This window comes from Acanthaster planci, linkage group LG06 (assembly GCF_054643075.1).
Source record: "Acanthaster planci isolate LZ-2023a linkage group LG06, COTS_SCS, whole genome shotgun sequence".
Classification (NCBI taxonomy): domain Eukaryota; kingdom Metazoa; phylum Echinodermata; class Asteroidea; order Valvatida; family Acanthasteridae; genus Acanthaster; species Acanthaster planci.
Window position 1 is genome coordinate 17,247,670 of NC_141782.1, and position 15,396 is coordinate 17,263,065.

The following is a 15,396-nucleotide window of genomic DNA, read 5'->3' on the forward strand; positions in this document are numbered from 1 at the left end:
TGTCATATTCATAAGAAATATTTAGATATACATATATATAAATATGGATTCCATTGGACTCTGCAAAGCAAAGAAAAAATTGCTTTTAAGTGGGGATGTTTTGAGATGTTTTTGTCCACATATAGGTATTTGCAGAGCAAACTGTGATTATTTTGTACACAAAAATGAGTGTGGATTTTAAATGAAAACCTCAAAAAACATACGTCTGTAAAATTGTTCTTATTTGTGCCTTATTTCAATGAATCAAATGCTGGCTTCACTTCAAATTTCAAAAATTTTGAAATTGGAAATTGAATAGGCCTAGAGGAGCTACATTGTGCAAAAAAGACAAATTCCAATCACAGTTTCGTGTACGTGTATGAAATTCTCCTAAGATTGAAATTATATTTTTAAAATTTTATTTAGTATGTCCAAAATAAAGATAATGTAGCATGTGTAGGCCTTGTTTGTATTGTAACATTTGACATGTTCTAGAATACATGTAGTTACTCAGAGTTAGAATAGCCTGTAATACAGTTGTTCATTGATATTGTCACTGGTTTATGTCACTGTCATTCATGGTCCATTCCAGTACTTGCAGACATGTCTCCGGACTTAAGATTACCAATAGAAATTTTGGCCTTCTTGTACATGTACTGCCTCTGGTGATTTTTTTTCATGTTTGTGAGAATTGTCTCTCTTATTAATGCCCTTTATTAAATCAAGCATAATCAAAAAAGGCTGTCCAAGATTTTTGTAAACAATGCAACGTGTGTGTACACATAGTTCTGGGTAAATAGTCATTCCCATTAAAAAGCTTTGCTCTGTTTCTGCTGGGTTTTATTTTTGTCATTGGAGAGAAAATTGATTCTACCTTTCAATCCCTTCTTTTTTCATTTTAGACCTTCACCCGAAAGACAACTCAACTGGCGGGTAAGATTGATTTAAATGTACTCCAGTTATAATTTGTTGCCAGGGTCTTTTGGTAAATACACAGGCAATATGAAGTATTAAATTCAACAGCAGCCTTTGGAAGTGCTTCATGAGACAAACACATGGTCCTCAGGCGTCACTACTGTTTGCATTATGTGTGAGCTAATGTATGCATGCTCAAACTGAGGCAGCGGAGGGGTCATGTGGGACTAGACAAGTACACTGTACATGTACATGTATGTACCCACCGCCTGACCACCAAGTGTTTAAAGAGTCTCTTATTTGTGTACCTGTGGTTTCTCATCTTAACTAGTAAAAACAATCTATTATTACTGAAGGAAAAGATGTCATATTGCTTATGAATGGCTTGGTAAATAAAAATAAAAAGAACTAATACTTGACTTCACTTTAAAACAACACTCTCAGTTGTAAGCATCTACATTGTACATTGTAACTTCGTGACTGTATAGTCACTTGCTGTGAAAACCAAACTTGGCAGAAGATGGCAAATTAGGGACCTGGCGAGTGTACAACCACAGGTGTCAAATTATCAGTGGTTTTTTGCATGTTCTATTTCATTTCACAAAATTTGACAACTGGAAAATTTTTCCAATGTCATCATCCCTCTTTTACACTTCCATCAGTGATGGAGACTCCATCAGGGTCTACCTCCGGGTTCGTCCTCCCGACCAGGACAATGGCATCGACTCAGGCCAGATACTGACTGTCCAGCCTCCGGACATGGTCATCCTGCCGTGCAAGCCAGAGCCTAAGGTCTTCACTTTTGATCACGTGGCTGATATCCACACCACACAGGTAGGCCCTTTACTGCCAAACATTCACAACAGACAAAAAAACATTTCCAATTTTTAAATGGTTACTTTCTCTCAATTTTATGGAATTTGGTGATGCCAATAGGGCTAAAAGATTATTATAGCCTATGCCCTGCATGTACCTTTGAATATCTTCTTGCTTAAACATGTCTGGGACCTTTCATTCTTTAGATATTTTATGAATAGCTCCAACATCTGCTCATCACATAAAGTTTAAGTACAGTTAGTAGAGACTAAACTCAGAAAGCCTCGCAAAACAAACATAGTTTAATATCACAGGAAAATCAGTGCTACAATTTGGCTGGAACGAGAGAATGCTAGAACCAATTCAGCGTCTTTGGAGATTTGTCCTGCTCTGTTTTTATCACTTGTGATAGTGGAACTGTTTTTTAGCTTTCCCAGAGATCAAGGTGTCACAATGTCACACTTCTTTGAGAAATGAACAGTAGGCCCGTTAATTTAAAGGAAAGACTGTGTTAGCAAGGTTGGAAAAGTTCACTGGACCAGCGGACTGAGGCCAGTGCAGAATTTTTAATGTTGGTCTTGCAGCATCCATACCAGTACAAACGAGCAGTAACTTTTCATTCATCATATTTATCTTCGGATTATTCCAAAATTTTTGTAAAAAGATATTTTGGTGGGCTTTATTTTCTTGGAGATAAAGGTGCATACATGTACAATGTGTATCACAAACACGGAGTGCTCCGAAAATGCCAAAATTGTAATGCAAGTTAAATGCAGGGCACAACTCAAATGAGTCGGGCAATCTCTCAGTATCAAAGAATAACCATGAACATGATACTCAGAAGACAAGAACAGTAAGTGCCTATTCTCCTTGGGCTATATCTGAATACATGTACCTAGCCAAGATAAAGAGAGAGTAAAGAATTTTTTTTTTTAGGAAGCAGTATTTGCTGCTGTTGGCAGGAAGACAATCGAGAGCTGTGTGGCAGGGTACAATTCCACTATATTTGCCTAGTAAGTGCTTGAATTCATCCTAAAGTAGAATTAGTTTACTAATCTGTCTCGTTCTCTGTATAACAGATTACTTTTTACAGTTGCTTCCGGTACATACACTAAGCATACATGTACATTGTACATATGCATGTAACAATAGTTTGGAAGCTGACTGTGTGGTATAATGTGAATACCAGCTGCAGCTGGGGCCAATTTCATAGAGCTGCTTAAGCACAAAATTTGCTTAAGCGCAAAAAACATTGCTTGATAAATCAGTTAACCAGCCAAAATTCCATGTGATGTATATTGTTTGGGGATTGTATTTAGCTGTTGTTTGGTTAGCATGACATTCAGATAGAGTTTCAACTGGTAACCTTTGTTTATTAAGCAAAGTTTTTTCCTGCTTAAGCAAATTTTGTGCTTAAGCAGCTCCATGAAATTGGCCCCTGGGTTACTTGAAATTTATACATTTGTACAACAAACAAGTCAACAAGTTTGGGTTCTGGACATGGGGAATTCTGTGTATAACTCAATGAATCCTGGGAATTCTGTGTTTATGATGCATTGCTCATGGTGACTGTATACATGTAGATATACGCTGTATTACAATCAAGAAATTAAACTTTGCACCCAAGACACTGATTAAAACCCAAAGACATTCTTGATTGGGAGGTCAGTTCCTTTTGTGGGCAGGTCTTTCCACTGTTACGAGTGGTTGATGATTACCTAGACTTTACAGTAAAGAACTACAGGTTCGTATAATTACCATGCGTTTGAATTACCAGTTTTCTTTAGCAGAAGTGTACATGCTACAGATTTTTAAAATCTCATCCTTTAATTTTTTTTTCTTTTCATTTCCAGTGGACAAACTGGATCAGGCAAGACATTCACAATGATGGGTAAGTTGAACCGTTGAGGATAACGAATTTTTGTATGACACAAATTGAAAGTGACCTCTCTCCAGGGGAAAAACTCCAACCAACTAGGAAATGAAAAATAATCAGAGATGGAGATCTGCTTTGAATCTGTCACATATGAAGTATCACTTTCTGTCAGTTGCACCGGTAAAACGCACATTTTATACCCAGAATCTTATTGCTAAAAAAACACTACAGTTTAATTTATCTCAATCAAGAGAAATTTCAGATCTGATGCTCAACTATTTTTCTTTTGTTTTTTTTCATAGGACCTGATGAGGCTGATAATTTCCACCATGAACTGCGAGGTGTCATCCCAAGAAGCTTTGAATACCTGTTCAGTCTTGTTAACAGGGAACGTGAAAAGGTAGCCTCCAAATGCTTTACAAGGCATCAAAACTGTGGAAAAGTCCAAAGCTAACTTGAAGAAATCATTATAGAGCATAAGTCTCCTTTCCCTTTCAAGCAAGATGAGAATATTGAATAGGAAGAAATCCTCAGGCTGAAAACGGAGGTGTTAAGTTTTCCATTTATTTGCTTATTTTACATTGAAAGGATGCTCAAGATAACGAAACAGTCAAGACTCGTGCTGGCCTTGAGTCTTGGCCCGAGCCCCTCAAAAGTCGAAAACTGAGCTCAAGGCCATCAAACAATGTAGTCCTACAGGTCTGTTGTGTACTTGTACATGAAAAAGCTGTGTGTTTGCCTGCCTTCAATCCTGTAAAACCCTCCCAAATGCCAAGTGAACTATGAAATATGTGGGAGAACTTAGCGTCGTGGTCTGTGAGGGTGATGGATGACATGAATGCCATACTGTGCATCTATTGCAAAACTGATAGTAAATGTTGCAATTCGATTTTTTTTAGGTACTTCCATATTTATCTCTCTAGAGGTGAAATTGATTTAAATGTCATGACCTATTTTTTTCAGCTGTTCTAGCTGGTAGTTCCCAAATGAGCTTGGTTTGACATTTACTGATGTAAGGAGATAAGGAGACTCTGACAAGCTTGCAGGAACCCCCCCAACAAAAACTTAATATCCTTCAATTACATGAAGACCAGCCTCCCTTCTAACACAACAAACAACAGGATGGAATATTACTAACAACACTGTAAACAATCTGTCCGCTTATCACAGCAAGGAGAGCGATTCGAGTTCATGTGTCGCGTGTCATTCTTGGAGATCTACAACGAGCAGGTGTATGACCTGTTGGACTCTGCCTCCATGGGCCTACAGCTGAGGGAAAACTTCAAGCGTGGCGTCTTTGTTGATGGTCTCATTGAGCAGGAGGTTAACAATCCCAGTGATGCATACAAGGTATGCTATCCTCATATGTGGCAACATATACCGGTGGCAAGTTCATGAAATAATTGTAACAACAAGTATAAATGGCTATTTTTCAATAACAAAGGTTAAGAGGGATTGAAGGAAAAAAGGCAGTCTTATGTCCACCGACTGCAGTAATTGATACCTAATATTAGACACCTTGTCCCCTCCAAAGGTGTTGTCAACTGGCTGGCTGAACCGGAGAGTTGCTTCTACATCCATGAACAGGGAAAGCAGTCGCAGCCATGCTGTCTTCACATTCACCATACAAACCAAGGTAATTCTTGTACGTGTACAACATGCGCCCAGCCTTCGAGTTCAAATCAGATATCATTTAAGGTAACTTGAATGCAGTGTTTGATGTTCATTGGGCTAAACTTGGCCTGGCAAGCATGGTAGCTTAAAATTTGAGATATCTGCATCAGTTAGTAGAAATTCACAGGTTTGGGTCACCCATTGTAATCTCTAGAATGAATTGAACTCATCTTGCTAGTCAGCAACACTGTGCCTTTGAGTGACTTTTCGCTACTGTGGAAATATTATATTTACCTGTAAGGGCTCTAATCATTGTTGAAAAGCTTGCATTTCCAACACCACCTTGCAAATGTGTGTGCCAGTAAATTGTCTTTGTTGTCTGAATAGTTTGAGATTTAGATCAGTGAAGAAGTTTGGGATCCCGTGCAGCGTGCCAACTGGACGAGCTTTTGTTCTGAGAAAACAAACTTCATAAAGTACATACAACTTTTCTAGAGTAAATATAGGAAGCCTCTTAATGCAAAAGGAATTAAGTACGTCACCATATACGTGTCACAGTACTTCCTTTTTGCCATGAAATCACGCTCTCTGCCATGTAAACTCAATGGTAGAAACTCCTGACCTTGTAAAAAAATCCTCCAAAATAAAACACTTAAAAATGAACAGCAGGTGTGGTTGTTTCAGGAATAATGTCTGGCTCATAGACCTGGCTTAAAAATGTCTAAGTGATTGAACCTGATGCCCTATTGTATTGTAAAATGTCGATTTTTCAAATATTTCGCCTCTCACAACTCAGGAGAAGAAAGCTGGTGTGTCCAACATCCGTGTGTCGCAGCTGAACTTGGTCGACCTGGCAGGCAGCGAGCGGCAGAAGGACACCAAGACGACGGGAATCCGGCTGAAGGAGGCGGGCAGCATCAACAAGTCCCTCCTGACCCTCGGCCATGTCATCACTGCCCTGGTGGACATCGGTCACGGCAAGACCCGCCACGTGCCTTACAGAGACTCCAAACTCAGCTTCTTGCTGCGGGTGAGTGCCAGTGTGACCCTGCAGCTGTCAGACTGCACAGAGTGCTGCTGTTTCCCATCTGTAGCATGAAGTTTTAGGAATCCTTGAAACTGGTTTGGGTGCGGGATGTGTACTAGCATGTAGTTTGGACATAGACACTTTAATGCGCAATTATAGCATGTTGGATAAAACACATCATACGCTACAGTTTTGCAGATATTAAGTCGGCACTTGGTCACTGAATTATTCCAAGCAGATGTCTTTTTTGGCAGTGGCACCAGAGTCCCTCATAAACTTATTGCACATCATTAATCAATTATACAGATACCATTTGGCAAAATTTTTGTACACATCTAATTGATTGAAGAGGCTTTTGTGTGCACTACCTGCACGTGAGCACGGTACCCCTGCAGTAATGACTTCAGTTCTGGTCCCTAGATTTACTGATGCAGTGGATGCTGTTTGTACATTGTGCTTGACAAAGGAACATGTGAAATTGATTTAAGCTTCACCACCAACTAAATGAAAACTATTATGCTTAGCCCATGTCTTATGTGACGAAGCAGGCTCCTAAGACTTTCTCAAGATTTTTTTAAAAAGGAGAAACCTCACTTTTCACTCCAGTGTGTAAGAATATCTTCTGCTCGGGTCTGTTTTTGCTTTTCAGGACTCTTTGGGTGGAAATGCCAAGACGTACATCATAGCAAATGTGCACCCAGGAGCAAAGTAAGTATGGAGAAACAATGATGATTCCCTCTCTTAATTCCTTCGTTGTTTTCTGAAGTTCACTCCTTTTCTGGCTTTCTTGTATGTTTGGTGTATAGACTAATAGAAGCAGAGTTTGGATTCTCAATTCAAGCAACCTTTGGTTTTTTTTCATTCTCCAGGTGTTTCGGCGAAACACTTTCAACTTTAAATTTTGCCAGGAGAGCTAAGATGATTAAGAACAAGGTATTATCACATGTACATTCATTGTATCTATTAGTAATTCTTTTTCTAGTAAAATTAGCCCTAACTGTCCCAGATCCTAGGAAATAAGTGGAAAGTTTCTTAAGGATTGTGAAGAATTAATGAAGGTAGAGCCTAGCCACTCTTTGGCTTACATGGGACTTGATGTCCTTGAGAGGTAAAAGGCAACATATCCCCTTGGTTGCCTAACCAGTGGAGGATTTTAAAGGATTCATGATGGTTTTCAGCAGAAATGTGCAGGGAGTGTCAGAATGTGACTGGATTCCCCGAAATGCATCTTAAAACCATTTTTTAAAAAGTAATTTTATTTTAGCCTGCCTTAGTAAAGGAAGACAGAGCTCTTCAGTTAAATGATGCTCCACTCAGTTTTCCCACCTTGTGAAAATGGACGTTATGTGGGTAAAAAATATTGAGGCTCTTCATATTGATTTTCACTCTGCAAAAAATCTTTCAAAGGCCTTAAACTCGAATGTTGCTCAGGTGACTTGTGACTCACTTTGTTAGATCGGGTCATGCGTAATTCTAGGCAAGTCTTGATCAACAGCAAATCCCTCCCCCTCCCCTGCCGTTCTCATTGACATGATACCCTCTTGGGTTGTTCTCATTGGTTGTTAACATTAACAGGCTGTAGTGAATGAGGACACCCAAGGTAATACACTGCATCTACAATTGGAAATCAAACGCCTGCGAGAGCAACTCCAGCAGTACACACAAGGATCTATCCCAAAGGAACCAACTAGCTCAGGTAACTCAGCCTTGCTGAACTCGGGTCAGATCAGTTGTGTTTGCTGTTTGAGATTGAATTAAGTACAATATCCTTAATCGTGGTTGGCCCTTTCCCGTGTGAAACTAGTATACACATGTATCTCCATGCAAAGAAGGTACGCAATAAAACAAAGCTTTCTGTTTACTTTCTGGAACAAGATGCACTGTGTACTTAGCTTAGCTTCCATCCAAACTTACTCATTTACCGAATTTCAGTAACAAATAAGAGGTGTGTATTGATGAAATTTTTATGCCATGCTGTAAAATAATTAAGTTTTGCAAACTGCTGGTGAAGTCCAGAAATTGTCTTATCTTAGAAAGTGTTCCATTTTCAAACCTAAAATCTTTTCTGAATTGAATGTCAGAGATGGTTTGATATTCAAACCTTTCAGCACTTAGCCATTTTATGGGTCTTTTATGGAGTTAAACTGAGGTGATGTAATTTCAGTACGTTATTTTGTAATCTAGTCTGAAGCCTTGTCAAAAGCCGTGTTTACATTGGACTAAAAAGTTCAAAAAGTTACCATGAGCACTTGTTGACATTCCATTGCAGTTACTCTTCTATAGTGTTCCCATGTGGATTTTGCGACCTGTGGAAAGTGTCTCAGTCACTTCTGAGAATATCACGAGGGCGCTCTCCCATTGACCTTATAATTTGATACTGGATGTTTCTTCAGGAAGTGTGAAATGTTCGGAATTTCTTTTATTCAAGTTGTTTATTTTGCATCTGTAATGTCCTACATGCACGTAGAGTACTGTATGGGCACGTGCAATGGGAAATGACAGAGGTCATATGAGAATGCCCTGACCCATTTACATGAACTTGAAAGTTTTACATTACAGTGGCCTCCTGCCTAGGATTTTTCTGTGATACAATATTGACAATGTAATTCTTCCAAGACTCAGTTGATGACACTTCTGCTGCAGTAGGTAAAACTAGCGACTGACATTCAACACTTGACGGTGATGACAGTTAAGCAGCAGTCAGCATTGGATCTAATGTTGTCAAATTGACAATAGTCTCTGCAAGGGTTATTTAAAAAATAGATCTAATGTTGTCAAATTGACAATAGTCTCTGCAAGGTTTATTTAAAAAATAGATCTAATGTTGTCAAATTGACAATAGTCTCTGCAAGGTTTATTTAAAAAATAGATCTAATGTTGTCAAATTGACAATAGTCTCTGCAAGGTTTATTTAAAAAATAGATCTAATGTTGTCAAATTGACAATAGTCTCTGCAAGGTTTATTTAAAAAAATCCCATGTGAACATGGCTAAACATTCATAAGTTCATTTGGGAACAAATCTGAAGCTACTCTGGTGAGATTCAAACCATGGATCCTTCTGCACAGTTGGGGGTCGCCAAGCGTGCTTGCTGATGTGGAAAGCAGATTGCATGGCAACCTTAAAAGGAAGGCCCTTAAATAATGGCAAATTTTTCCCCTCTACTTGTGGGATAAGGTGTGCACACCCCTGCTAGTCTTGCCACTCCCAACAACGTCGGATCAGCTGTCAACGGGAATGGCGAGAAGAAATGGAGGGGTTATTTCCTAGATGCCATGTACCTGAGGGAGAAGGCTGACATGGAGAAAAGGGTACGGCCAAACAAATATCCCAATGTCTTGTCCGCTCTGTTGCTTTAGACTGGATTTGATATCAAGCACCTTCTTGTAGTCCCTATGTACAAGTGTCTTCTCTATGGTGAAGAAGAAAGGATTAATGAACACATTGGCTTGTATTGCATTGTCATGGCCTATCCCATCAGACAGATGTGTCTTTGAGCGCAAAATTAGTTGAATGTACCCTTCACTGAAATGCATGTGCCCTGCTCGCTCTTTCAAGCATCCTTCAAATGTTCCTCTTGTGAATGTCATAAACAGTAGGAACTGCATGAAGTCCACTGTGTTTGAGAATTTGAAGTGGAGGATTGCGTCTAATAAAGCCTGAATTTGACTACTGTTTCCATGGCCTAAACATCTTTAAACCAAGCTCTGGCCTCAAAATTGGTTCAGTTTTGTTGTCTTTGATGAGTTCATGAATGAGATCTATCAATCTCGAATTTGAATACTGCTATGTATATAATTTTGAAAAAGATGAAAATTGTATACAAAGGACCATAGGCATTGCACATTGTTCACGTCTGTAGAGCTTTTATTCAATTGCCACTGGCGTTCCCAGCATTTCCATTGAAATTTTGTTTGTCACAAAAAACTGCTCAACTTATTGGAGCAGTACCTTGTTACTGTCAAGATAATGGAGTACCAGCCTGTGTCATCCAACCTGATTTTGAGTTTCTGTGTCCTGCCGCAGAATCTACTGGAGAAGATCTCCAGGCTGGAAGACCTGTCCAACAAGAAGGAGCAGTACCTTCAATCCACCAAGATGATCGTCAGGTTCAGAGAGAATACCATCGCCCGGCTGCAGAAAGCCCAAGGCAACGACGAAACCACGGAGGATCAGCTGGTGGTAAAAACACCGTCACCACATTTCCCTACACTCTGCCTTTAACCCTAACCCTCCTCAATCCTTCACCTGTTGGAGGATTAAGGAGGGTTAGGGTTAATGTACCTAACCTTTCGTTTCATGGATATTGGCTCAAGCCACACAGGACTTGTTTAATGGTAAAGATGTCTTAAACTCAAATAGTGATGTGAGGTTTATCCAGTATGAAGGCTCTTTGGATAGATAACCAAATGGACCTATTGAGAAAGGTCTTTCTACCTCCACTCACCTATAAAAACCCTTTTAAACAGGTCTAATTTGTTGACGCATTTCAACACTTTGTCTTCCACTTTTGAAACCTGGTATCTTTAAACTCAGTGGGCAACTTTAAGTTTTATCATCACCCTCACACTGTGTTGCAAGGACCCTTGCTAAATGTAAACATGGAACAGTTGTCAGAGTGAAAAACTACTCAGTGTAACCAGATCAAACGGGTTAACTACTCTTACCTGTCTTAAGGCTGAATAGCCTCCGAGTCTAAGCCTGTCAGGCAACACAACATACATATACATATACTGTATACATTTCATCAACATTTTTGCAAACAATGAATAATTCTAATTTCATGAGCTTACATGCAGGGACACATGACATCTGATAGGAATTCACTCCAATTGTATACTTGTGGAATATACTATCAACATAGCTAAAACCTTTCTAATTTGAGAAATGAAGACAAGTTTCAGCCGATGTACATTTAATTAAAAAATGTACAGAGTAGAGTACACATTCAGTACATGTGAAAACTATTGTCCGTGCGAGGCGCGCACGCCAGTGCTGCTTCGTAATAAGTGGTGATGCCAGTGATGATTCTAATTGGTTGGTTTATTTCAGAGTGACTTGAAGAGTGAGATTGCCGCACTGAAGCAGCAGTTGGCCCGCAACCCCACTGTCACACAATACGCAATGGAGAATTGCAATCTGCGCAACGAGAACAAGAAACTATTGGCTTTACAGTCAGTGCGTTCAGGCATGGAGTACGACAACGACCGGGCTCAGCAGCTTGAAAAAGTCTTCAGGGAACTCATGGCTTATATGGAAGGTGAGGCTTTCAAGAATATCTAGATTTACAGCCATAAAATGTACAACTCACACGTTAGATTTTCTCAGGAAGCCTGGTGATTAAAAACACGTTTGAAGTAGCTGATAATTTCAATTTTTGATGCAGTTTAGGTTCCAAGTAATATTGAATTTATACTGTTTATTTGTGTAATATTCTGTTTGACAGTAGTAAGGATGTAAGCCATTAAAAAAAGGAAAAGATTAGACAACAGCTGTTTGTGTAACTGGTTGTGCAGATGTAGTCTGTTCTCTTCATAGACAAAAAATCAAATTTTTTTGTTCCTCTGAAATAAAAAACTTTAGTCTAAATCCTGGGCAGACAGTCATTTTTCAGTGGCTGCATGCAGTCTTGAATAACATGTACTTTGCTGTGCATCTGCAATGAATTGATTGCCACGTTATTTGGATTTCGTGAGGGAGATGCCATCTTTTTGACCTCGTTTGAGAAAATGAGGCAGAAACAGGTCCAGTGATTTTGGATGTGGTTGACTGTAAAGTTGAAATATTCAGAAGATACTTTAGGAACACAAAGGAATTGATGCCCATTATAATTTTACAGAGCAGGATCGGCCAAATGTTAGCAATAACCTAAACTGTCCACTGTTTAGTCTAGCATTGTTCCCAAAAGAACAGACAGACTTTGATTCTTTACGGGGGATAAGCAGATTACTACCATCTTGATCCAGCCTACATCAACATTTCAAAACAGTTTTTCGGGTTTTTAATTGGTAGAAACCCTGTAAAGTCAAGTGATTTTATTTGGAATACTCCAGGTCAGGAAAAGCCAGGGAAATATGTAAAATAAATTGATTGTGAGGATTTGTTTAGTTTATCTTTGACAACATTTTTTGGCATCAGAAATCTAATTTCTGTTGCATAGTATGGCCGATTTTGCTGATTAAGCATTGCCTTGCCTTTCTGAATCTGTTAAGCACCTTTCAGGAAACAAGGTTTACACTTTTGATCTGCATTTTTGTGCAAGGGAACCCAGAGTTTTTTGTGATATCAACTTTTACATCCTTGTACCCAGGTGGGGATCGCCGGACCAGCATCTGCCCCTCTCCTTCCCGAACGCCCTCTCAACACGGGGACCATCACATGGCCATCTCCTCTACCTTTGACAAATACAAGGTGCAGATCAAGCAGATGCAAGGAGAGAGGGACACAGTCAGTATACTTCTCCAGATTTAGATTTGTAGTTTGGCAGTAACATCAACCGGGACTCAACCAGTAGCTCAACTGTAGATCTCTGGATAACCGTTAACAGGCATCTACCAAGTGCCAACTCAGTCATCAATTCCTCATTTCAAACAGTGCAGGGTTGACGCACAGAATTATCATGTGGCGTTTGACAGTAGCAAAGCACGTAGACAGTACTCTCTCCCCAGGTTGAACAGCTTGGACAAGTGGGAGTTTTTCTCATTCATTTTGGGGTTGACCTTGCCCTAGGGTGAAACCTGAAGCCTGGTTTGCTTGAAACAAGAATGAAATGAAGAAGGATCCAACGCAGGGTGAAAAAATCAAAATCTCAACTCAGGGTAGCCTTGGGTTCATCCAGAGTTAAGTTCGCCCAGGTTGATAGTCATGTGTGAGGAGACCGATGCTTTACGCTACTTTATATCGCACTCTCATTCAAACCTTTTGGCCCAAACTGAAATATCCAAATAAGCGAATATTCAATCGATTATCGAATAATCAAATATTATTTTTGGAATTTGAATATTCGAATGCAAAGTTCATGAAAAGGAAGGGAGAATTTTCTTTTGTTTTAAATGAAAAAATTGCACTATTGAGGCTTTTTTCAAGTATATTCGAATGAAAAGCAACAAAAAAGCTTACAACGATATAAAAAATACATTATTTATTAAAAAATTGAAAAGTAATATACATTTTCAACAGGAAAAGAATTATTATTTGTCACTTCAATCTTGCTAAATCGTGGCTGGAGATACTCGTAGACTTGAGAAACTATTATAATGATGATAATCTACAATTGTGTGCATTATTGCAACTGATTTTGTATATGGTTTGTTACTCAACAATCTGCCGATCGGTATGACCGAATAGTTGGATATTCGATCAAATAGGTCAAATATACGACTAGTGAATTATTCGAATTGACTCAGCCTTATAACTGTAGATTTAAAATGATTGAAATATACATGTACGTGGATCCCACTGATCCTAAATTAAAGTATAGTCAGAGTCTTTGTCGTCGGTAATGCTGGGGGAAATGATTTTTGGATCTTATGGTCAATCAGAAGTGTAGTGGATTTGTTTTTAATATCTCACTTGCAGGCCAGACAGGAGCTGTCAGAACAGTCGGAGGTGTGGAGTAAGACACAACTGAAGCTGGAGGCAGAGGTGGCTTCTTACAAGAAGACTGTCAACGAGTTGGAGAATGCCCTGGAGGCCTTCAAGGTCAAGACCAAGATTGAGAGGGACACCATGAATAACCTGCATATGAAGACCATCAGGGTAAGCCCAGAAAAGGGGAAAAAAAAACACTAAAATCCCCAATAAATTGCCATGCCACACACTCTCCAATTGAGTGACAGACCTGATTTTGCTTTTCACGCCTCTAAACAAATCTTGTATGATGGAAATGTTTTTTTCACCCACTTAATGTTTGGTTGAGCGTGATGCCTGAGTGATGGATTAAAATGATGAGCTTAGAATAATCTTTCTGTCACATATGCAAAAAGCAGAGAAGTAAAAAATGTCCTTGAAATTGCTTTTGTTATTATCTGGTAACAAATGTCAAATCATCCCATTAATACAGTTACTATCATTGGTTTTCCATTTGTGGCAACAAGGAAGACTTGTTGCTGTTTGTCCCAAGTAGTCATTGCATATCTTTTTGTGAAGCTCAAACTTTGCAAACTTTAAGTTACTGCTTTCAAAAGAAGTCCAAACTTTCAGTGTGCGCCAACAAACAGGCAAAGTTATACATTTAATATTTCGTGTAATTTTATTATTGTTATATCTTTCCTTCAAGTTCTTGTATCTGGAAGGGATGCAATTTTCTTGCTAATGCATTGCGTTCGCTCGTTATAGTCTTGACACTAACTTGAAACTCTCTTGCAAACTCGTTAGACTCTGCGTTTGGGCATTTGACACCGTGGCAACCATCACTCAGAATAATATTCACATGCTTCATTTTTTCCAGAATATGGCAACCCCCAAGAAGGTTGCGCACACTCTCCGCAACCGAGTAATCACAGTTCCCAACACCGACGACGGTACTCCTCTTAATCCACGACAACTTGTGGAACCGTCAGAGGAATCGTCACCTCTCACGGATGAAGAGGGCATTGTGGATGAGGAGATACCAGAGCACATGATCGAACAGTGCAACGAAGCGCTGACGGAGGAAGTCAAGAAGCTCCAAGTATGAAATACTGTTCTTGTTATTTCCATGTTTTTTTAAGACGAGGTAATAGCAGTAGACCTTGTGAGCTAGCTCTCTCTCTCAGATGTAAGTGATTACGGCCACAAGGAAGCCATTGTTGGTTGTGCTGTCACATGTACATTTCTCTTAGAAAAGGCCATGGGTTGTGCCTATTCAGGTGAAAATTGGTCTAACATACTTTTCACTCACTGGTTGTTGTGAGTAGGTCCCCGCAGTGCCATATGAAGTTCCTAGACGGAGAACATGCTCCCGTTCATTAGACTAAGAACCTTTGATAGTCTCACTGCCTTTTGAAATTCAATTCAAAATATTGGTATTTGTTTTGTGACTTTTAAGAAGTTCCATAGTAACCTATCACAAGTTGTCATGCAAAAACAGTTTTATTTGTCTTTTAAAGTACATAAAATTTGCTTTACAAGTTGTTTCTGATCTGCATGTACTTGCTGCTCAAGACTTAATCTCGGTCAGCATTAATTCC

General features: G+C 39.3%; 1 protein-coding gene across 1 annotated transcript in view; it reads left to right on the forward strand.

The window, feature by feature from the left end:
* Window positions 1-15,396, forward strand: part of kif15 (kinesin family member 15) — a 48,365-nt gene that overhangs the window by 1,293 nt on the left and 31,676 nt on the right. Inside the window, exons 2-18 of the mRNA XM_087138073.1 lie at window positions 882-912; window positions 1,557-1,728; window positions 2,647-2,723; window positions 3,564-3,601; window positions 3,889-3,986; window positions 4,757-4,936; window positions 5,121-5,222; window positions 5,997-6,230; window positions 6,877-6,935; window positions 7,097-7,160; window positions 7,803-7,923; window positions 9,404-9,537; window positions 10,253-10,408; window positions 11,279-11,486; window positions 12,537-12,673; window positions 13,805-13,984; window positions 14,676-14,897. Coding sequence (XP_086994199.1) covers window positions 882-912; window positions 1,557-1,728; window positions 2,647-2,723; window positions 3,564-3,601; window positions 3,889-3,986; window positions 4,757-4,936; window positions 5,121-5,222; window positions 5,997-6,230; window positions 6,877-6,935; window positions 7,097-7,160; window positions 7,803-7,923; window positions 9,404-9,537; window positions 10,253-10,408; window positions 11,279-11,486; window positions 12,537-12,673; window positions 13,805-13,984; window positions 14,676-14,897 — 2,213 coding nt within the window. The remainder of the gene's footprint in view (window positions 1-881; window positions 913-1,556; window positions 1,729-2,646; window positions 2,724-3,563; window positions 3,602-3,888; window positions 3,987-4,756; window positions 4,937-5,120; window positions 5,223-5,996; window positions 6,231-6,876; window positions 6,936-7,096; window positions 7,161-7,802; window positions 7,924-9,403; window positions 9,538-10,252; window positions 10,409-11,278; window positions 11,487-12,536; window positions 12,674-13,804; window positions 13,985-14,675; window positions 14,898-15,396) is intronic.